At 36.4% G+C, this 21,326-nt stretch overlaps 1 protein-coding gene across 10 annotated transcripts in view; it reads left to right on the top strand.

Moving 5' to 3' along the window:
* Window positions 1-245: 245 nt before the first annotated feature.
* The window catches only part of EHBP1 (EH domain binding protein 1), a gene marked incomplete at its 5' end in the record, with an annotated part of 340,841 nt that continues 319,760 nt past the window's right edge, over window positions 246-21,326 (top strand). For all 10 annotated transcript variants that reach the window (XM_079720382.1, XM_079720389.1, XM_079720388.1 and 7 more), the window contains one exon: window positions 246-349. In XM_079720382.1, the coding sequence (XP_079576508.1) occupies window positions 246-349 (104 nt within the window). The remainder of the gene's footprint in view (window positions 350-21,326) is intronic.

Genomic DNA, 21,326 nt, shown 5'->3' with positions numbered 1-21,326 from the left:
GGGAACCTCCTCTCACTCATCCTGTGATGTGTGTCATACTGTTCTTGACTGGGCCATTCATCTAAGATGTGATTTACCCTGTGAAACAGGGAGAAGACTTATGGACCCCAAACATCATTTCAAGTTGTAGTTGAGTTTTTTAAAGTACAGACATACATGCAAAGCTCCTTTGCTTTGGACCCTCTGCTTTGTTAAAGCTGCTGTGTTGCTAACCCAGAACTGCTCCACTGTTTTGACTGATCATCATGGCTTCAGTTTGGAAGAGACTACAGCGTGTGGGAAAACACGCATCCAAGTTCCAGTTTGTGGCCTCCTACCAGGAGCTGATGGTTGAATGTACCAAGAAATGGTAAGAAGTGCCTGGGTGTAGAGTTTGCTGTGCTGTGGCCTAAACTCACTGTGGCCTAAACTCTGCTGCTTCTGACAGCAGATTTACCTTTCTGTAGTGCACAAGTGTGTAGAAGCTGGGCGGGGTGCAGATTACTCTAACAAGTACTGTGGTGTGCACTGTTGCTGCTGGTACCGACCCTGTGGGTTTTAATTACTGCACTTCAGTATGGCTCAGAGGACTGTAACTTTGAGAGCACACTAAGTACAGTAGATTTGGTCTTGAGGTCTTTCATCATTAGTCTTAGAATAACTTTGATTTTTATAATTTTAAGGAGGCATGAAGAATGGCTATTGAAATATTGTAAACATATATGCATGTGTTTTGATGTAACATATATGTCTATGTTTCAATAGAGTTTTAATATGGAAATCTATTCTTGTGGGGTGGTGATAATCTGTTTTAATTTGTTCATGATCTTTCTTTATTTTTTTTGCTTAAAATAACTTTTCATTATTTGAATAATAGAGTGCCAGTGCATACAACCTTAGAAATTCTTTTGTTATGTGCTTAGTCAGGCAACTGTGTTTTATTTTAATTGCCTAATGGGATACATTTCTTGGCCAGACTTAAGGAAGCAATTAGGAGTGCTTGTCTATGATTTGCTTCTTTCCACTTGAGCAAAGTAAATTTAGGGCTTTCTTTTCACTGCCCTGAATGATAAGCAAGAAGAATTCTTATTTAGTCAGAGGAAAAAAGTTAATCTTAAGCAACTGGTACTTTGGGTTTTGATTTATTGCAGTGATTAAGTAGTATTACTGCAAAAGTAAGTCCATTTCCTTGTCCACATGGACTGTAATCTCATGTCTGTGTTAATCTCTCTTTTTAACATCCTTTTTATTAAATGAAAAAATAGCTTCCTCTACTCTAGAACTCTTAAAGCATATTTGAATATTTATTTGGCAACTGGTTTCCGAATGCTTTTCTCTTGAACTTGTTAGGAATGTTGTTTATGTGCAATTCAAGAAATGCATGTACTGATTACCTACTTTATAGTAGGCTCTGTGGCTTTAGAGTTGAATATGACATAATCCCCACCCTCAAGGAGTTCACAGTCCAGGGTAATGACAGTCATGTAAATAAATTCTCTGTGATAGGTGCAATAATATAAATATGCTGTAGGGATCTTAATCTGTCTCTATCACTTAACAGTTGGATATCCTTGGGGACAGGTTATTTACTCCTCTGAGATAGTTTTCATATCGACAAAGGTAATAATGGTACCAATTCATAGGAAGGGTTATTGTAAAGATTAAATGAGTTAATACATGTAAAATACCTGGAACAATGTCAGGCACATAGTAAATGCCCAATAAAATGTCATCATTACTTACAAAGTTGGCAGACAAGGGAATAATCAACTCTTTAAGGGTAGGGTAGGGTGTGGGATGGCTTTCTGGGAGCTGAGTTGAGTTTTGAAAGATTCATAGTAATTGGCCAGGAAGCTAAAGGGGAAGAAATGAAGGATATTCTAGACTGAAGCAACAGCCTATGTAAAAGCATGGAGGCATGTGGCATGCTGGAAGTTCAAGCAGTGTAGTTGGATAATGATGGGGCTTAAAGTGCAGGATGGGAGGAATGCAGTGGGCTATGATGTTTTAGAGGCGGGCAGGATTCAAATCATAAAAAGTAAAGTGCTGTTGTACATGGCTTGGACTTTATTCTGTGGGTGATGGAGAGATAGGAAAAGGTTTTGAGCAGAAGAGACATTAGGTTTATATTTTGGAAAATCACTTGGATGACAGTGTGGAGTAAGGATCATAGTGGAAAAGGTAACTGGAGGCAGGGATGGTATGGTAGCTATTGTAATAGATAAGGTGAGAGAAGAGGCTTAGACTAAGGCAGTGGCAGAGGAAATGGAGAGAATAGAGCAGAGGGACACTTAGGACACAAAATGGATAGTACTTGGTGGTCATTTCAGTAGGGGTCTGGAAAGGGTGGGGATGAGGGAGAGGGACAGGTCTAGGTTGATACCCGTTTCTGGCTTGGAGGACTGGGTGTACTACTAACTAAACTAGGGAATACGTGAGGAAAATCCTTATTACAAGTACTTCTTAACTTGGCAGTATGCTGGGGGCATCAACTTTAAGACAGTTAAATTTGAATCTCTTAAGGGAAATAGAACGTGTCAGGTGATCCTTTATTCACAACATGAGTTTCTTCCTCACAGTTTGCGTCATCCCTGGATTTTATTTTTCCTTAAAAAGTGTGTAAGTTATTGTTAATGTGTCTCAAGGTGAAAGCAAGAATGAAAATTTAACTTGATTATAGGTGAATAGATGGCTTAATTATTTTTAGGGTTGGACATTATGGTTCACCTGTTAAATTAGATCTTTATGATAAGGTCTGGCCTTAACACAAGAAACATTTGGATATTCTAGAATTTTTAGACATGTAGTTCTAATATTTTGCATTTTCCCCCTCTCATTTAAAAATATAGTTTAAAGCTAACGAGGTGACAGTGCCCAAAGAATAATACATTTGTTTGATGTCCTGGAATTTTATTTATAGGTGGATCCTTAAATAAAGCTTTAAAATCTTTTCATTACATACAAATTTGTTGTTATGATTTTTAGTTAGTATTCCTTTTGCCTTACTTTGCATAGGGTCCTTGTGATAAATACAGAATAGGCCCAATTTCTATACTTATATCCTTTTTTTTTCATTCCTCATGTTGATGCTTGCAAGAATTCTTAAATTATTGGATATGTGTGCTGAATTAGAATCTGTTTAAAGGACATAAGAATAAAAACAGACTTGGACACCTTGTAAGAACATATTTTATCAGCTACTTTTACGTTTTAGGTATTGTTTTGGTGGTATGGAAAAATAAAAGGAGAGGAAGGAAATACAGAGATGCCAACTGAATAAAGGGAAAGAGGCATTGAAGATAAATTGTAGGTGTTGAGAGGCTAAGAAAATAGATCTAGTATAAATCAGAGAAGAAGGAATAAACTACAAAAAGAAAGAACAGTTAGCATTGCATTGGGATTGTGCCTTTGTAGGTAAACTGTGTATATAGGTGCCATTGCCTTTTAGAATCTTGCTACTTCAAGTGTTTTCTGAGAAGCAAGAGAGTTTGCAAAAGCCTGTTAGAACTGCTGTCCCTCAGGCCCTGCCCTAGACTTACTGAATCAGAATCTGCTTTTTAATGAGATACATACTATGCATATTAATGTTTAAGAAGCAGTATTTTAAAATAATGTTTTCAACCTTACCAAGTGCCCATTCATGACTGCAGGGTAAAGTATATTGATTTCTGCATGAATTTGAAACTCAAGGGAATGAAGATGAAACTCAAGGGATTCAAGAAAGGCATAGTGTGTTGATGGAAGAGGTTAATGGGAATCAGGATATGTTTTCCAAGGGAGAATGCATTATTTCTGTGATTAAGGAGAGGAGAAATGTTTCCCATGTTCTCTTGTCATGGCCATAGGTTATGAACCTGGACATGACAGATAACAGGATGAAGGTAAGAGTTTCAGGAGGCCATCTTTTTTTAGATGTAGGCCATGAGCAAACTCACAGCATTTTACCTTGATCAAAGGATGGATTCTGTACATTAGAGGGTTTGGAGTTTCTGCTTTCTCACACTTTTCTTTGTTGCTGTCTTACAGTATTTTGCATTTGCCCAAGGTGGTGTGTTTCCTTACTTCAACAGGGTCTAATTCATGATTCTTTCTTGGCGTAGTGGCTCTAGAAGTTAGGTCAGGAACAAAAACCAGAAAGACTTTTATTCATCTGAGAGAAGGAAACTATACTGTGCAGTCCTATTCCTCATCACTCCTTGATAACCAGGTAGAGGCTCTAGCAAATTTGGAGATGATAAGTGTTCATATTCCTCTTCTCTTATTGTTGTCGCCAAGTCATTTAATTATTAATTTCACTTAACTGGTGTAGCTCTTAGCAAGTGGTGAGACTGGCCGCTGGAGGTGAGTTTGAGAGAATGAGACTGTGCTGTCTTTTCTCTCTTATCCTGTTCTTTTTATCACCTGCTGCCCTTTAGATTTCTGAGAGAAGTCTTCACTTGTACGAGCTCTCAATGGCTATTCAGGTGTTTGAGGAAACTACTTGAAAGTTAGCACGTTGTGGTATCATACTTTAGGTGGCAGAGCTTAATTCTGATAGGAGCTCCCTTACATGATGAGAACCATTATGAGCATGTATATTTTCTGTGTATATCTATGTATCTTCTACATATATGAACATATTTTATCTGTTTTTATATTTCTTCTGTATAAGTCTTAGTTATGGCATTCAAAAAGTATTTAAAGTACTGTAAACTTCTCCCCAAAAGGCATAAATATATTGGTTTCTGGTTTTTCTGTCATGTAAGAGTTCCTTTTTCTTATTTTTAAATATAGTTTTAATTATAATTTATTTTTAAAATAGGTAATACAATCACATGGTTCAAAATTCTAGAGGTACATAAAGGTGTTTATATCCCTGAAAGTAACCCCTCATTTTCTCCATTATTCCACAACTCTTTGCAAACATCATGACCTCAGGATTTGAAAAGTGAAAAACTAGCTCTTCCCAGTGCTTAAGTGTGTGACGCTGGCCTGTTAGATAAAATATGAACTCCTTAATCTGATGTTCCAGGCCCTCTGTAACTGATCCCAAGTTAGTTTTCCAGTTGGATGTTAGAATGCTACATGCACTGTAAGTATTAACTTGAGTTTATGAAGGCCAAATTACATTAATAAGTACTCATCCAGATCCACTTCTTTGGGTGGCTTAAGCAAGCATTTATCTGTTGCTCTAATGGAGTGAGCTAAAGGAACATCCACCTTGATGTGGAAAACCTACTTTTGAAATACATTAAAAAAATAATAATTGAAAACAAGCTTGGTGTGTTTTAGGAGTATCTGGAAGGCTGGTGTGTCTGCAACACAGTAGAACAAGCTAAAGTGATAACAGTTAAGTTTGAGAGGTAGGTAGGGGTTAGATCACATATGGTCTTGAGATCATGGTAAGGCTTTTGGATTTTAAATGTGATAGGAAGCCGTGGTAGAGGTTTGAGCAGGGAAGTAATATAATTTACATTTTAAAAAGACTATTCTGGGTACTTTGTGGAATATGAACTGTCCTGAGTAAAAATGGAAGCTAGGATGCTATTGCAGTAGTCCAAGTAGCAAAGCAGTGTAGTGGTGGAGGTGGTGAGAAATAATTGGATGTATGTAGGTAACACACACACATGTTCCTACTACACTTGATTGAGGTATAACTTACACTTTTACATACAATAAAATACATCCATTTTAAGTGTATAATGCAATAAGTTTTGACAAATGTATAAACCCATGTAACTAGAAATAAATTTTTTGAAGATATAGTTGACAGGACTTAATGATTGATTAGATATGACGTAAAGTGAGAGATGGATCAATAATGACTGCAGGCTTTTGGCCTGAGCAACCAGTTAAATGTAATGCTAATTACAGTGACGGAGAACACCAGGGAGGAAAAGGTTTGGCGTGAAGGAGAAATCAAGAATTGGCTTTGCTTTCGTTAAGAAAAGAAGACATCCAGCTGGAGGTCTTAATTAAGCAGTTAATTTGAAGAGTCTGGAGCTCAGGGGAAAGAAGAGGCTAGAGTTTTGCAGTGTATAGATAGAATTTATAACTATAGGGCTATAGGAAATTTTCTGTGGTGTCACAGAGATTAAGAGGACTGAGGATTGAGCCTTGGGACACTTCAACATATAGAGGTGGGGAGGAAGAGGAAGAGCCAGCAAAGGAGACTGAAAACCATCAGTAGTGAGGTAGGAGGAAAATTAGGAGTGTGTGCTTTCCAAGGAAGCAAGTGCAAAATGTATCAGGAAAGGAGTGTTTAGCTGTGTCAAATACTTTTGAGAGGTTGAGCAAGATGACCACTAGATTTGGCAAGTTGGAAAGAGTTGGTGACATTGAGGAATGGTTTCGGTGGAATGGTGGGGATGAAAGCATAATTAGATTGGGTTAGAGGAAAGGAAGTGGATACAGTCAGTATAGGTAATTATCTTAGAAATTTTTTTTTTTTTTTTGCGGTATGCGGGCCTCTCACTGTTGTGGCCTCTCCCGTTGCGGAGCACAGGCTCCGGACGTGCAGGCTCAGCGGCCATGGCTCACGGGCCCAGCCGCTCTGGGGCATGTGGGATCTTCCCGGACCGCGGCTCGAACCCGTGTCCCCTGCATCGGCAGGCGGACTCTCAACCACTGCGCCACCAGGGAAGCCCTATCTTAGAAAATTTTGCTACAAACTGGAGAATTAGGTAGTAGGTGAAGAGGGACAAGAGGTAAGATATAGCTTTTGCATGGAAGATATTGCAGCACATTTTAACGCTGATGGAAATGGTTGGTAAAGAAGGAAAAACTGAAGATGCGCTGGGAGAGGAAGTAACTTCAGGAGAAAGGTCCTTGAATGAGAGAAAGGGAACAGGATCCAGCACAGAAATGGAAAGCTTGAACTTAAATAGAGGCAGGGACAATTCATTGTTACAAGGAGGGAAGCAGAGTACATGGGTAGGGAAGCATTTAGGTTGGTAGATTTGGTGGGGGAGGATGTGGACATTCTCTTCTGTTGGCTTTTGTTTTCTCAGGGAAATAATATTAGAAGTCATCATCCAAGAGGGAGGTGACAGAAAGTTATTGAAGGATTGACAAGAGAGGAAGTATGAAATCGTCAAAACAAGAATGAATTGAGTAGGGAAATGTAAAAGGATTGTTAGGTAGTGCTGAGGACCTTCTTAACATTGTGGTCATAGATATAAAGTGAATGCACCCAGCATGTTTGCATGTTTTAATTCAGCTATGTTATGTTCAGTACTTGGGTGCAGGCGTGGAATAGGCAGAGTTGGATTTAACCAGGGATGGGTTTATGTCAGGAATGTGTAAGTGAGGGAAAGAAGGGCAAAGAAATTGGGAGTGAATGCATGGGAGTGGTTATAGTGATGAGCCGTGGAGTATAGGATAGAAAAGGAGGAAAATAAGGACATGGAAGTTAGGATGGTCAGTGGAAGAGTGAAGAGGATAAAGATTTTGAGATCTTAAAGAGGTTAGTTGTTGGGACTGGGATACCAGAGTGAATGAGCTAGATAATTGGGAGGTAAGAGTCAGAATGAGATGTTTGATTTTGGAGGATGTGGTTAACAATTATGACAAGATATAGGCGGTGGTCTCCTTTGCTTATTAGTTAAAAAAAATAAGCACATATCTTCAATATTTTTTAATATATTTTAAATTAATATGCTTTATATGTTAAATATGGGTATACCTTAATTTCTCTTTTTTTTAAATAAATAAATTTAAGTAGAATTTTCCCCTATATTTAAATGGGTCATCTTTTGTACCTCTGGGGTCTCTCATTTCTCTTTAGACTGTAGCTGTTAGGGTATGACCATGGTGGTTGGTGGTTGAGATGAAATGGAGGAAAAGATTTTTGTAAGTGAAGAGGGCAATCAGGGAATTTAGAGGCTATGGGACAGGTTATCTATGTGGCTCTTGGAATTGCTGAGAATAATTGGAGGAGAAATGGTTAAGACAGGGAGTCAGGTGCTGAAATCTTAATGAATGAGAGGAGAGGTGGGGCAAAAAGTTTTACTTTGCAAAACTTTCTGTTACAAGTTATGTGAATGTTAAACACCTTATTCTTTGAAACAAAATAGCACAGTCTTCTTTTCCACAAGATGAATTGTCAGAGGTAGATGTAATTTTAGTAGAGAATAAATTGAGTTGTTACTTTGTTATTTTATTTTAGTGTTTCTTGGACTGAATTTTTTTTAAACTTGAATTGTTATGTAGAGTATTTTATCTATATTTTAAATGTTTAGTCTATGTGAAGTTCAGTTGTACAAAATTCAGTTGTGATCGGTTAAGGAAAATAGTGGAGCGTCTTTATGCCATAAAGACATAATTGGATATTGCAGTGCTTACATCACAGTTGCCTTGACACCAGGCTCAGTATGCCTGTAGATCATTGACAACTTTGGCCTGATCCAAGCAGCCTCTTTTGTAAATAAAATTTTATTGGAATACAGCTATGTCCATTGGTTTATATATTGTCTATGGCTGCCGTCATACTAAATGGCGTCTTACCCATACTGAATGAGTAGTTGTTACATAGACTGGATGGCTGCAGTTTGAACTATTTATTATCTGGCCCTTTAAGAAAAAGTTAACCTCTGCTCTAAATCATTGGAGTTACTTACAGCTAGTGTTTGTGGAATCTAGAGTCTAGTACTGATCTAGTATTTAATCTGTTAGTACCTCATCTGTAAAATGGTGACGGTAATAACAGTGCTTCCAGCATAGAGTTGTTTTGATGATTAAATGAGATAATACATGTAAAGAGGTTAGAACAGTGCCTGACATATAGTAAGCACTCAGTAAATATTGCCCATTGTCTTTATCTGATTATTTAAGCATTACGTGGTGACAAGAACTAGCTAGAGAAAAGGAGCAGAGTAACTGAGAAGAAGACTGAAAATATAACCTGAACATTTAAGAGTGTTTGAGAAAGATGAACTAGCGCAGAAGTCTGCGTGACCCGAGAGGTGGAAGTAAACCAAGGAGCCTGATAGCAGAAGTGCTGTGCTGAAATGAACTAAGTTTTGACAGTACTTTGGCTTTTGGGGAAAGGAACTACATCTTTTTGCTTCTGGAGCAAAATGGGTTCATATGGTTTTGTAACTTTTATTTCTTTTTTAATAATCACTTTAAGTAAGTGATTTTCAGCTAAAGAATATGGATAAGGAAACTAACTTAGTTCCTCCAAAGTAGAATTAACTTGCCAGCATTAGTGTGTGTGTGTGTGTGTGTGTGTGTGTGTGTCCCCTGTGGTGACTATTTATGATGTTTAGGATATGCTTTTTTTTTTTTTTTTTTTTGTGGTACGCGGGCCTCTCACTGTTGTGGCCTCTCCCGTTGCGGAGCACAGGCTCCTGACGCGCAGGCTCAGCGGCCATGGCTCACGGGCCCAGCCGCTCCGCGGCATGTGGGATCCTCCCAGACTGGGGCACGAACCCGTGTCCCCTGCATCGGCAGGCGGACTCTCAACCACTGTGCCACCAGGGAAGCCCTAGGATATGCTTTTTTATGACAGTTTTCCTTCAAATTTCTTTTCCCTATCATGACTTTTATAATGGCCCCATGGAATAAATTGTGTCTTTTGGTAGTATATTTTTAAAATGAATTGTAAGGGATTATGCGAAGATGTTCTACTCTTATGACAGTTAAGTTTCATATTAGTTTTGTAATTAGATGCTCAGGGAACTTAAAATTAGGCATTTGTAGAAATGTGCTATTGATGCATCAATGTGTTTGTTCTAATTTTGTGGAACATGTCAACAGAAGAGTCACTGAAGTAGTTCACTGCATAACATAAAAAGAGTCTAGTGTGCTAAAGGAAAAATTGTACAAGCATTTTTAACTGAGTGTTCAATAGGGATGTTCATATTCTGCATATTTTTAAAAAGGAGTGGAACTGAGTTTGTGAAATTGGGACAGTAAAATTATTGCAGAATGCCATATATGTGTCTTATTTTTCACTCTTACAGTGATATTTTTAGTCTGCTTTGCTAATAGACACCTAAATAATAACTTTGGTAAGTTTGATCTATTAAAAAATTTCCTGATGTTATTAATCCCAGTGTTGTTATTATTGAAATAATTCTTTTTTAAAAAAAGCCACTTCTAAAAATTGACTTTATTACTGCATTAACAATAAAAAAAATGACTTTAATGCAAAGAATTTATCACTTTAAAAGTTGATACTCTGCCTATGTCCAAGAGAGTTTGTCAGCTTGAGAATTTAAAATTACACTATGTTGACTAATATAGGGATATAAATAGAACAGAGATAGTCTTAGAGGAGCAGAGAGTACATATTACTAGGCACTTAAGAGGAGTTACCACTGGAGTTGGTTTTGAGTTTACTGTCAGCTGTGGCAAAAAGGGAAGCACATTGGCTCACTGAGTATTCCTTCTGGCTAAAGAAAATATTCAGACTCATTTGCAGAGACTTTTCTTACAACTTAATTAAAGCAGGATTTTTATTATGAAAAAAATGTATGACATTGGATAAAGTCTCAAACTACAAAAGACTCAGACTTTTAAATAGGATAATGTTTATACTGACCCTTTATAACAACCCTTTATGAGAGACTATGGCTGAGGAACCTAGTTTTCTGATCATCTAATTTAAATCAAGGGTACACATTGGAAAATTTAGAGGAATGAATATTTAACATAGATCATCAAGTTCTATGCTGTTCCATACAGGAGCAGCTAACTACATGTTGCTATTTACATCTAAATTTAAATTAAATAAAATTAAAAATTCAGTTCCTCAGTCACATTAGCCACATTTCAAGGGCTCACTAGCCACATGTGGCTAGGGGCTACTATATTGGATGGTACAAATATGGAACATTTCTGTCATCACAAAAGGTTTTGTTGGACAGTGCTGTTTTAGCCATTTCCTCTCAAAATTGGCTAATTTCAGAATTGCTGGGGCACTCTGCAAATAAGGTGATTGCTGTGGGCTTTGGAAAGTCCTGATTCTGTAGGTCTGGAATAGTGCTGGCAAATCTGTCATTTTAGAAGTTCCTCAATTGCTTAAGATCATTAAGCCAGGTTTAGAACTACCACATTCGAGTCTTCCTCAAATATCTGTGTAAAGTAAAGCTTTGGCAGGTGTTAGGTGACAGTTCCTCTTGCTACTCCAGAAATTATTAAGTTGAAAATTTGAATTGAATTTTTTTCCTTTGGTTCAGCTGTTTTGTAATGTGTGTGTGCGTGTGTGTGCTAAAAGTGAGAGCAATGTACTTTAGTTATGCCACATATAAAGTTGTCAAATTAATATAAACATTTGAACCAGTTCATTTATTCATTAAAAAAAAAAGTTTGCTCTTTTCCGTAGAAGCAAGTACTGTTGGGGATAGCTAAAGATAGAATAATTTTTTTTTTTAAAGAAAGTTTTGATGCTTCTCAAGTACCTGCACTGTTGTACTTCCAGGCACCATCTCTAGAGCTGCTGATTTTTTTTTCTTGGAAGATTCCTTAATTCTCTCTCCAATATTTCTGTTGCCAATGCCTTGGTGACATCCTTTGTCATCCTTTGCCAAGGTGTATGGTTCTCAAAGTGTGCACTGAGGAGCCTAGAAAGTGCCGCAGAGAACTCACAGGTGTGCCAAGGGATGCTTAAAAATGTTGAGGGAAATACAGCAACCATCTCTTTGGAAACCACACAAACTACGAGCTTGAGGTAGTTCATTTGCAAAATTAGATTGATATATTCCTTTCAGTGATACCATATTTTTACAAAGCTGAGTTTTTGGTAGTTGCTATGACAAAAAGCAAGTACCATGTGAAAATCCATATGAAACAGGAAAAGGGGAAGGTCGTGTCCAGTCTGAGTCTAATGTTTGAGAAGTTTGCAGTACTCAACACAACTTGTTAGGACATACATTCTTCTAAAGTTGTTTGGACCTGACTATTTAAACAGAATGGTTAAGTATTTCTTTTGGCCTATGAAAAAAATTACTGACACACTAAGGGCTTTGTAAACCCAGAAAGTTTGGGAACCTCTAGTATAGGCTTTTGTGATAGCCCTTAACATTTTCCTCGCCTCTTTTTGGTCCTTTGTCTATATTATTGTCATTGTTATCCTTCTAAAAGGAACCTTCTAGATTTCTCCTTTGTTTATAGGGTACTGTTAGTATGGTAATTTTAATCTTTTAAATTTACCTTTATTCTATTTTACTAGTCTTTTCCAATCATTTCCCTTAAGCTTCCAAAAGAACTGAGTTTATTCATGCAATAAGTGGGCTTAGAAATTGAGTTTAATGGTTCAACTTTAATTTGAAGAGTACTCTAATTTACAAAATAATCTTTTAAAAATTGTTTAATTCATTTACTTTTAAACTTTCTCATTATTTATTCAGTTATGTTATTTATACCAGTTTGGACTTATATTTATAAAATAACCTTTTGATATTGTTACTGCCTTTGGTACGAAGGTTCTGGTAGGGGGTATATTGTTGCAACATTTTTTTAAAAGGAACCTTTATTTTGAAATAATTTCAGAATTATAGAAAAGTTGCAAAAGTAGTACAAAGAATTAATTCCCGTATGCCTGTCACCCAAATTCCCCAGGTGGCAGCATTTTATCATACATGCTTTATCACTCTCTCTTGCTCTCTGTATGTCATTTTTTTCCCCCTTAACATTAACCATGATGCCCTTTACCCATAAATGCTTAAATGTATATTTCCTAAAAACAAGGATATTTTCTTACCTAGCCAAGTTTCGGTTTACCAAATCAGGAAATAAACATTGGTTTATAGCAAAAGAAGAATTTCCAGGGTCCATACATTACATTTAGTTGTCACATCTCTTACTGTCCTCTAATCTGATAGAGTTCTTCAGTTTTTCATGATCTTGATACTTTTGAAGATGTTGCTGAATTTGGTTTTGTCCATTGTTTCCTGTGATTAGGTTCAGATTATGAATATTTGGCAAGAGTACCAAAGTGATGCTGCATACTCACTACATCATATCAAATGTGTATGTGTATATAAATATCCTATTCCTTATCAAACTTTTATCCACTAGTTTGAGCATTCAGTGTGGTTATATTTTAATTCGAAACAGGTTCATTCATTTTTATTTGTATTTCACTTTAGAAAATCCCTCTATCCTTGTTGAAGTAATTAACTGATTAATTAATGAAATTTTAATGTTCCTCAAATAAGAACTTTTTTTTAAAAAAGGTCACATGATGTTGATTGGTCCCATTATTGGTGATGTTAACTTTGATCACTTGCTTAAAATATTGTCTAACAAGTTTCTCCAATTGTAAAGTTACTGTTTTTTTCTTTGTAGGAAGATACTTTGAGACTGTGTAAATATCCTATTCCTTATCAAACTTTCATCCACTAGTTTTAGCATTCAGTGTGATTATGTTTTAATTCAAAACACCGATAGGTTTATTTGTTTTTATTTGCATCCCACTTTAGAAAAGCTCCCCCCCAGTTCTTATTGAATTAATTAACTTATTAATTAATGGAATTCTAATGTGTTTCCCCAAATAAGAGCTATTTTTTTAAAGGGTATATCTCCCCATCCCATCTATTCTGTTCCTGCTGCCTTGTCCTTTTTCCCTTGTTCCACCCAACCCCTGAATGTAGCTAGTTTCATTATTCTGGGTTTCTTCTTATTTTTTTAAAACAGATTTATTGAGAGATAATTCACATACTATACAATTCACCCTTTTCAAGTGCTCATCAATTCAGTGGTTTTAGTGTATTCCTAGAGTTGTACAACCGTCATCACCATCTAATTTTAGAACACTTTCATCACTTCCAAAAGAAACCCATACTCATTATCAGTCACTCCCTATTCCTCTGGAACTCCCCTCCCCTCTTCCTCTTAACACTGCTTCCTGCTCCTGCCCTATCCTTGCTCTCTGCAACCACTACTCTACCTTGTCTCTCTTCATTTGCCTATTCCAGACATTTTATGTAAATGGAATCATACTATATGGTCTTTTGTGACTAGTTTCTTTCAGTTAACATAATGGTTTCAAGATTCATCCACGTGTAGCATGTATCATTACTTTTCTTTACCAAATCATATGCTATTGTATGAATATACTGCATTTTATTTATTCTAAATGGGCATTTGGGTTGTTCCCACTTCTTGGCTATTATGAATAATGTTGATATGAACATTTCCATCCTGGGTTTATACCTAGAAGTGGAACTGGAAAGTCATGTGATAACTTCAACTTTTTCAGGAGCTGCCAAAACATTTTCCAAAGGGTCTACATCATTTTATATTCCCACCAGCAATGTATGAGGGTTCCAATTTCTCCAGCCGTCACCAACACATCTTATTGTCTGTTTTATTTTAGCCATCCTAGTGGGTGTAAAGTGGTATATCATTGTGGCTTTGATTTGCATTTCTCTAATTGCTGGATGATGTTTAGCCATGATCTTTTCACGTGTTTATTGGCCATTTACATATATATATTTGGAGAAAGGTGTATTCTGATCCTTTGCCCATTTTTAATTGGGTTTTTTATCTTTTTAGTGGTGCAATGTAAGAGTTCTTTATATATTTTAGATATTAGACATTTGTCAGATATGTGATTTGCAGATACTTTCTCTCATTCAATGAGTTGTCCTCACTTTCTTTTTTTTTAAATTGAAGTATAGTTGATTTACAATATTGTGTTAGTTTCAGGTGTACAACAAAGTGATTCAGTTTTATATACACACACACACATAACACATACACACACACATACACACACAGATATATTCTGCTTGGGATTGCACTGAATCTATGGATCAAGTTAGGATGAACTGACACCTTGGCAATATTGAGTCTTCTTATCCATGTACAGGGAATCTCTCCATGTATTTAGATTTTTAAAAATTTCTTAAGAGTTTTTTAGTATTCCTTATATAGATATTGTGTGTGTGTATTTATTTATTTAGATTTATACCTAAGTATTTCATTTTTAAGTGCTAATTCAAATGGTATTGTGTTTCAAATTACAGTTGTTTGTTTCTGGTATACAATAAAGCAATTGATTTTTGTATATTAACCTTGAATCCTGCAACTCGCTATGATTGCTTATTTCTTCCAGGATTTTTTGTTGATTCTTTGGGATTTTGTACATAGATAGACAGTCATGTCATGTGTAAACAAATATAGTTTTATTTCTTCCCTCCCAACCTGTATACATTTTATTTTCCTTTCTTATCTTACTGCATTAGCTAGGACTTCCAATATGATTTGAATAGAAGTGGTGAGAGTGGACATCCTTGCCTTGTTCCTGATCTTACTGGGAAAGCATCCAGTTTCTCACCATTATATATGGTGTTATAGTTTTTTTGTAGACGTTCTCTACCAAGTTGAGGAAACTCCCCTCTACTCCTAGGTAGCTGAGAGTTTTTACCATGAATGAGTGTTGGATTTTGTTAGATTTTTTTTTTGGTATCTAATGATATGATCATGTAATTTTTTTTTTTAGTCTGTTGATGTGATGGATTACATTAATTGATTTGCAAATATTGAACCAGACTTGCATACCTAGAATAAATCCACTTGGTTGTAGTGTGAGTTTTTTAAAATGCATTATTGGATTTAATTTACTAATATTTTCTTGAGGATTTTTGCTTCTGTGTTCATGAGGGATGTTGGTATTTAGTTTTCCTTTCTTATAATGTCTTTGGTTTGAGTGTTACAGTAGTGCTGGCCTCATAGAATGAGTTAAGAAGTATTCTCTCAGCTTTTATTTTTTGGAAGAGATTGTCTGGAGAATTAGTATAATTTCTTCCTTAAATGTCTGGTAGAATTCACTAGTGAACCCTTCTGGGCCTGGTGCTTTCTGTTTTAGAAGGCTGTTTATTATTAATTCAATTTCTTTAATAGACACAGGACTATTCAGCTTACTTATTTCTCATTATAGGGGGTTTAGTAGATTGTGTCTTTCAGGAAATTGGTCTGTTTTATCTAGGTAATTAAATTCATGGGCATAGAGTTGTTCATAATATTCCTTTAGTATCTTTTTTTAAAAAAAATTTATTTATTTATTTATTTATTGATTTTTGGCTGCATTGGGTCTTTGTTGCTGTGTGCAGGCTTTCTCTAGTTGCAGTGAGTGGGGGCTACTCTTTGTTGCAGTGCACGGGCTTCTCACTGCAGTGGCTTCTCTTGTTGCAGAGCACGGGCTCTAGGTGCCCGGGCTTCAGGAGTTGTGGCTCGCAGGCTCTGGAGCGCAGACTCAGTACTTGTGGCACATGGGCTTAGTTGCTCAGCAGCATGTGGGATCTTGCCAGACCAGGGCTCGAACCCGTGTCCCCTGCATTGGTGGGCGAATTCTTAACCACTGTGCCACCAGGGAAGCCCTTTTTCTTTTAATAAACATAGTGATTCACAATTTTTTTTTTAAGACCATACTTCATTCAGATTTCTTTTTGCTTTTTTTTTTTTTTAATTTTATTTATTTATTTATGGCTGTGTTGGGTCTTCGTTTCTGTGCGAGGGCTTTCTCTAGTTGCGGCAACTGGGGGCCACTCCTCATCGCGGTGCGCGGGCCTCTCATTATCGCGGCCTCTCTTGTTGTGGAGCACAGGCTCCAGACGCGCAGGCTCAGTAATTGTGGCTCACGGGGCTAGCTGCTCCACGGCATGTGGGATCTTCCCAGACCAGGGCTCGAACCCATGTCCCCTGCATTGGCAGGCAGATTCTCAACCACCGTACCACCAGGGAAGCCCACAATTTTTTTAATGTTTATTTATTTTGGCTGTGTTGGGTCTTCGTTGCTGCATGCGGGCTTTCTCTAGTTGCAGTGAGTGGGGGCTACTCTTCATTGTGTGCAGGCTTCTCATTGTGGTGGCTTCTCTTGTTGCAGAGCATGGGCTCTAGGCACGCGGGCTTCAGTAGTTGTGGCCTGCAGGCTCAGTAGTTGTGGCACACGGGTTTAGTTGCTCCGCGGCATGTGGGATCTTCCTGGACCAGGGCTCGAACCCATGTGCCCTGCATTGGCAGGTGGATTCTTAACCAGTGTACCACCAGGGAAGCCCCCCTTTAGTATCTTTTTAATGTCTACAGAATCAGTACTGAAGGGCCAACTTTCATTTCTAATATTAGTAATTTGTTTACTCTTTTTTTTCTTGTTAAGCTGGCTAGAAATGTATCAATTTTATTGATCTTTTCAGAGAATCCACTTTTTTTTTTTTTTTTTTTTTTTTTTTTTTTTTTTTTTGCGGTAGGCGGGCCTCTCACTGCTGTGGCCTCTCCCCTTGCGGAGCACAGGCTCCGGAGCACAGGCTCAGTGGCCATGGCTCACGGGCCCAGCCGCTCCGCGGCATGTGGGATCCTCCCAGACCGGGGCACGAACCCGTGTCCCCTGCATCGGCAGGCGGACTCCCAACCACTGCGCCACCAGGGAAGCCCAGAGAATCCACTTTTGATTTTGGTTGATTTCCTTTTTTCAGTTTCATTGATTTCTGCTCTAATTTTTATTATTTCTTTCCTTCTGCTTACTTTGGATTTACTTGCTCTTTTCTAGTTTCCTAAATTGGAAGCTTAGATTAATGATTTTAGATATTTCTTCTTTTTTAATATTGTGCATTCAATGCCATTAATTTCCTTCTAAGCACTGGTTTTCTGGTTCCCACAACTTTTAATAAGTTACATTTTCAATTTTATTTGTTCAATATTTAAAATTTCTCGAGACTCCTTTGACACATGTGTTGTTTAGAAGTTCACTGTTTGATCTCCAAGTTTTTTGGGGTTTTCTAGCTATCTGTTATTTATTTCTAATTTCATTCCATCGTGTATGAGAGCATACCTTGTATGATTTCAATTTTTAAAAATTTGTTGAGATGTGTTTTATGGTGCAGAATATGTTCTGTCTTGGTGAATGTTATATGTGAGCTTGAGAAGAATGTGTATTTCTGCTCTGGTTGGATGAAGTATTCTATAGATCCAGTTGATCGATGGTGCTTTTCAGTTCAATTGTGTCCTTACTGGATTTTTAGCCACCTGATCTTTTAATTCCTGATAGAGGGGTATGGAAGTCTTCAGCTATAATAGTAAATTCATCCAGTTCTCTTTACAGTCCTATCAGTTTTTGTCTCACATATTTTGATGCTCTGTTGTTAGGCTCATACAAATTAGAGAATGTTATGTCTTCTTGGAGAACTGACCCCTTTATCATTATGTAATGCCCCTCTTTATCTCTGTTAATATTCCTTGCTGTAAAGTCTGCTTTGTCTGAAATTACTATAGCTACTCCAGCTTTTTTTGATTAGTGTTAACATGGCATATCTTTTCCATCCCTTCCTTTTAATCTATATGTGTCTTTATATTAAAAGTTAGTTTATCACAGACAACATTTATTTAGTAGACTCAAGTTTAGTTGCATCTTTTTTTTAATCCATTCTGAAAGGCTGTCTTTTAATTGGTTTATTTAAACCATTCATGTTAAAGTGATTACTGATACAGTTGGTTTAACATCTACCATATTTGTCACTGTTTTCTATTCTTTGCCCTATTCTTTGTTTCTATTTTGTTTTCCACTCTTTTTCTGCCTCTGTTTGTTTGCTTTTTTTCCTTCTTTGGTTTTAATTGAGCATTTTATATGATTCTACTATTTGTCCTCTCCTAGCATATCAGTTTTATTTCATAAAGGATTTTTTTTAGTCATTGCCCTTGAGATTGCAATATACATTTACAACTAATCCAGGTCCTCTTTCAAGTAACACTATACTGTTTCACTGATAGTGCAAGTATCTTAGAGTATTCCCAGTTCCTCCCTCCTGTCCTTATAACATTGCTGTCATTCATTTCACTTATCTATAGGCTCTAATCATCAAATGCATCGTTGCTATTATTATTTTGAACAAACTATTATATGCTAGATAAATTAGGAATCAGAAAAATGAAAAATTTTACTTTGCCTTCATTTTTTCTTTCTCTAGTGCTCTTCCTTTCTTCATGTAGATCTGAGTTTCCCACTTCTGACCTATATGTTTCCTTCTCTCTGAAGATTTTTTTTTTTTTAACATTTCTTGCAAGGGAGGTGTACTGGTGACAGATTCCCTCGACTTTTGTTTGCCTGAGAAACTCTTTATTTCTCTTTCACTTTTAAAGGATAATTTGACTAGATACAGAATTCTAGGTTGCATTCCATCCCCCCCCACACACACCCAGCACTTTAAATACTTTATTTCACTCTTGCTTGCATGATTTCTGAAAAGCAGTCTGATGTAATCCTTATCCTTCTTCCTCTATAGAAAAGTGTTTTTCCTCTGGCCTCCTTTAAGACTTTATCTTTGATTTTCTGCAGTGGAAATATGATATGCCTAGGTATAGATTTTTAAATATCTATCCTGCCTGGTGTTCTCTGAGCTTCTGGATCTGAGCCTTGGTATCTATCATTAATTTTGTGAAATTGTCATTATTGCTTCAAATATTTCTTCTGTTCCTTTCTCTTTTGCTTTTCCTTCTGGTATTCTCATTATGTGTATGTTATACCCTTTGTAATTGCTCCACAGTTCTTGGATATTCTGTTCTTTTTCATGCTTTTTTTCTGTTTCCATTTCAGTTTTGAAAGTATCTACTGACATTTCTTCAAGTTCACTGAGTCTTTACTTGGCTGTGTCCAGTCTACTGATGAGCCTATCAAAGGCATTCTTCATTTCTGTTACAGTATTTTTGATTTCTAACGTTACCTTTTGATTCTTAGAGTTTCCATCTTTCTGCTTTATTACCCATCTGTTCTTGCATGTTGTCTTACTTTTTCCATTAGAGACCTTAGCATATTCATTGTAGTTGTTTTAAATTCCTGGTCTGATAATTCCAACATTTCTGCCATCTGAGCCTGGTTCTCTACTGCTTGCTCAGTCTCTTCAAACTGTACTTTTTGTGTTAGCATGCTTTGTAATTTTTTTTGTTTAAAGCTGGTCATGATGTACTGAATGAATGGAACTGAGGCAAATAAGCCTTTACTGTAAGGTTTTATCTGGATAGGAGTAGGTTGTGTTTACTGTTTGTTGTAGCTAAAATTTCCTCTGTGTACCTTTTATTTATTTTTAAATCTTCCTTGTTGTCTTGGGGTTTCCTATATATTGAGACATTATGTATTATAGAAACACATAATGATGATTAATGGTAATTTCTACATATGAAGCTTTTACTCTGTACTAGATTAGATATTGTGATATATGTTTTATACACATTATACCATTTAATCCTTAGAGTGACCTTATGAGGGAAGGCACTATTACTTACTGTCCCTGTTTTACAGAGGAAGACACTTAGGCATAGGAAGATTAAATAATTTTCTCAACGTATGCAGCTTATTAATGGGGCTTAGAACTGAGATTTAAACTCATAAATCTCAGACCCATAAAGCAGCCTGACTCCAGAGCTTGCTTTCTTAGCCAGTATGTGTGTGTGTAATGAATGAGCTTACTGAAGCTTTCTGAGTTCTTAAGTGAATTGGTTTGTTTTGTTTTAATTTTGCTTAGAAATATTTGATAAATGTCAAGGTCATAGTATTGGGCTTAATAGTTTATTATTACTATTATTATTTTTTGGCCATGCCGCATGGCTTGAGGGATCTTAGTTCCTCCACCAGGGATTGAACCTGGGCCCCAACAGTGAAAGCGCCAAGTCATAACCACTGGACCGCCAGGGAATTCCCAATAGTTTGTAATTTTTAATGATTAATAATGTGTCCTGTATTTCCAGTAGGGCAGTAGGAGGTTACTACAAGAGAAAGTGGTGTGTAGTTCCTTTTGCAAAAAGATAATTTAAAGAAAGTTCACCATAATAATAAAATTATGTTAATTCTACTACATTAGGATTGATAAATAAATAGGTTCTCAATACGTTGTCTAGAAAAGATGGATTTCTATAAATCAGGGAAATCTGCCATTTCATTAATTTAGAAATAATTTTTCTTATTTCAAGTTTATTGAGTTATTTTGCAACATATATGTAATAGGCAAGAACAATTATAATCATAAAATTATATGCATGAACATTTAAGGAATTTTAATTGTACATCCTTCTTAAATACCATCTTTATCTTATTTTTCACATACTTATGATTTCTTAGTATGTACAAAAATACTTCTAGTTTTTATTTTGTATTTTTACCTCCTTCCCTCTTTTCTTCCAGTGCACATGAATATTTCTTTATTTAATAGCTACTGGTTATTTTGGATATTTTTTCTTGGAAGACTTTAGTTGTTAAATATTACAAGGTCAATTACTGTTTTGTTAAAGTGATTTTTATATAGTATTGTTTGAGATACTGTAATTTAACTCGCACTTTTAAATTTTTTCCCTTGATGATAACTCTGTGTTGAATAACACAAATGCTATTAATTGACAATCTTTTATTTTTTCTTTAAAAAATACCTTATTTCACT

The sequence above is a fragment of the Hyperoodon ampullatus genome (assembly GCF_949752795.1).
Source record: "Hyperoodon ampullatus genome assembly, chromosome: 15".
Classification (NCBI taxonomy): Eukaryota; Metazoa; Chordata; class Mammalia; order Artiodactyla; family Ziphiidae; genus Hyperoodon; species Hyperoodon ampullatus.
This window is presented reverse-complemented; position numbering and strand designations above follow the sequence as displayed.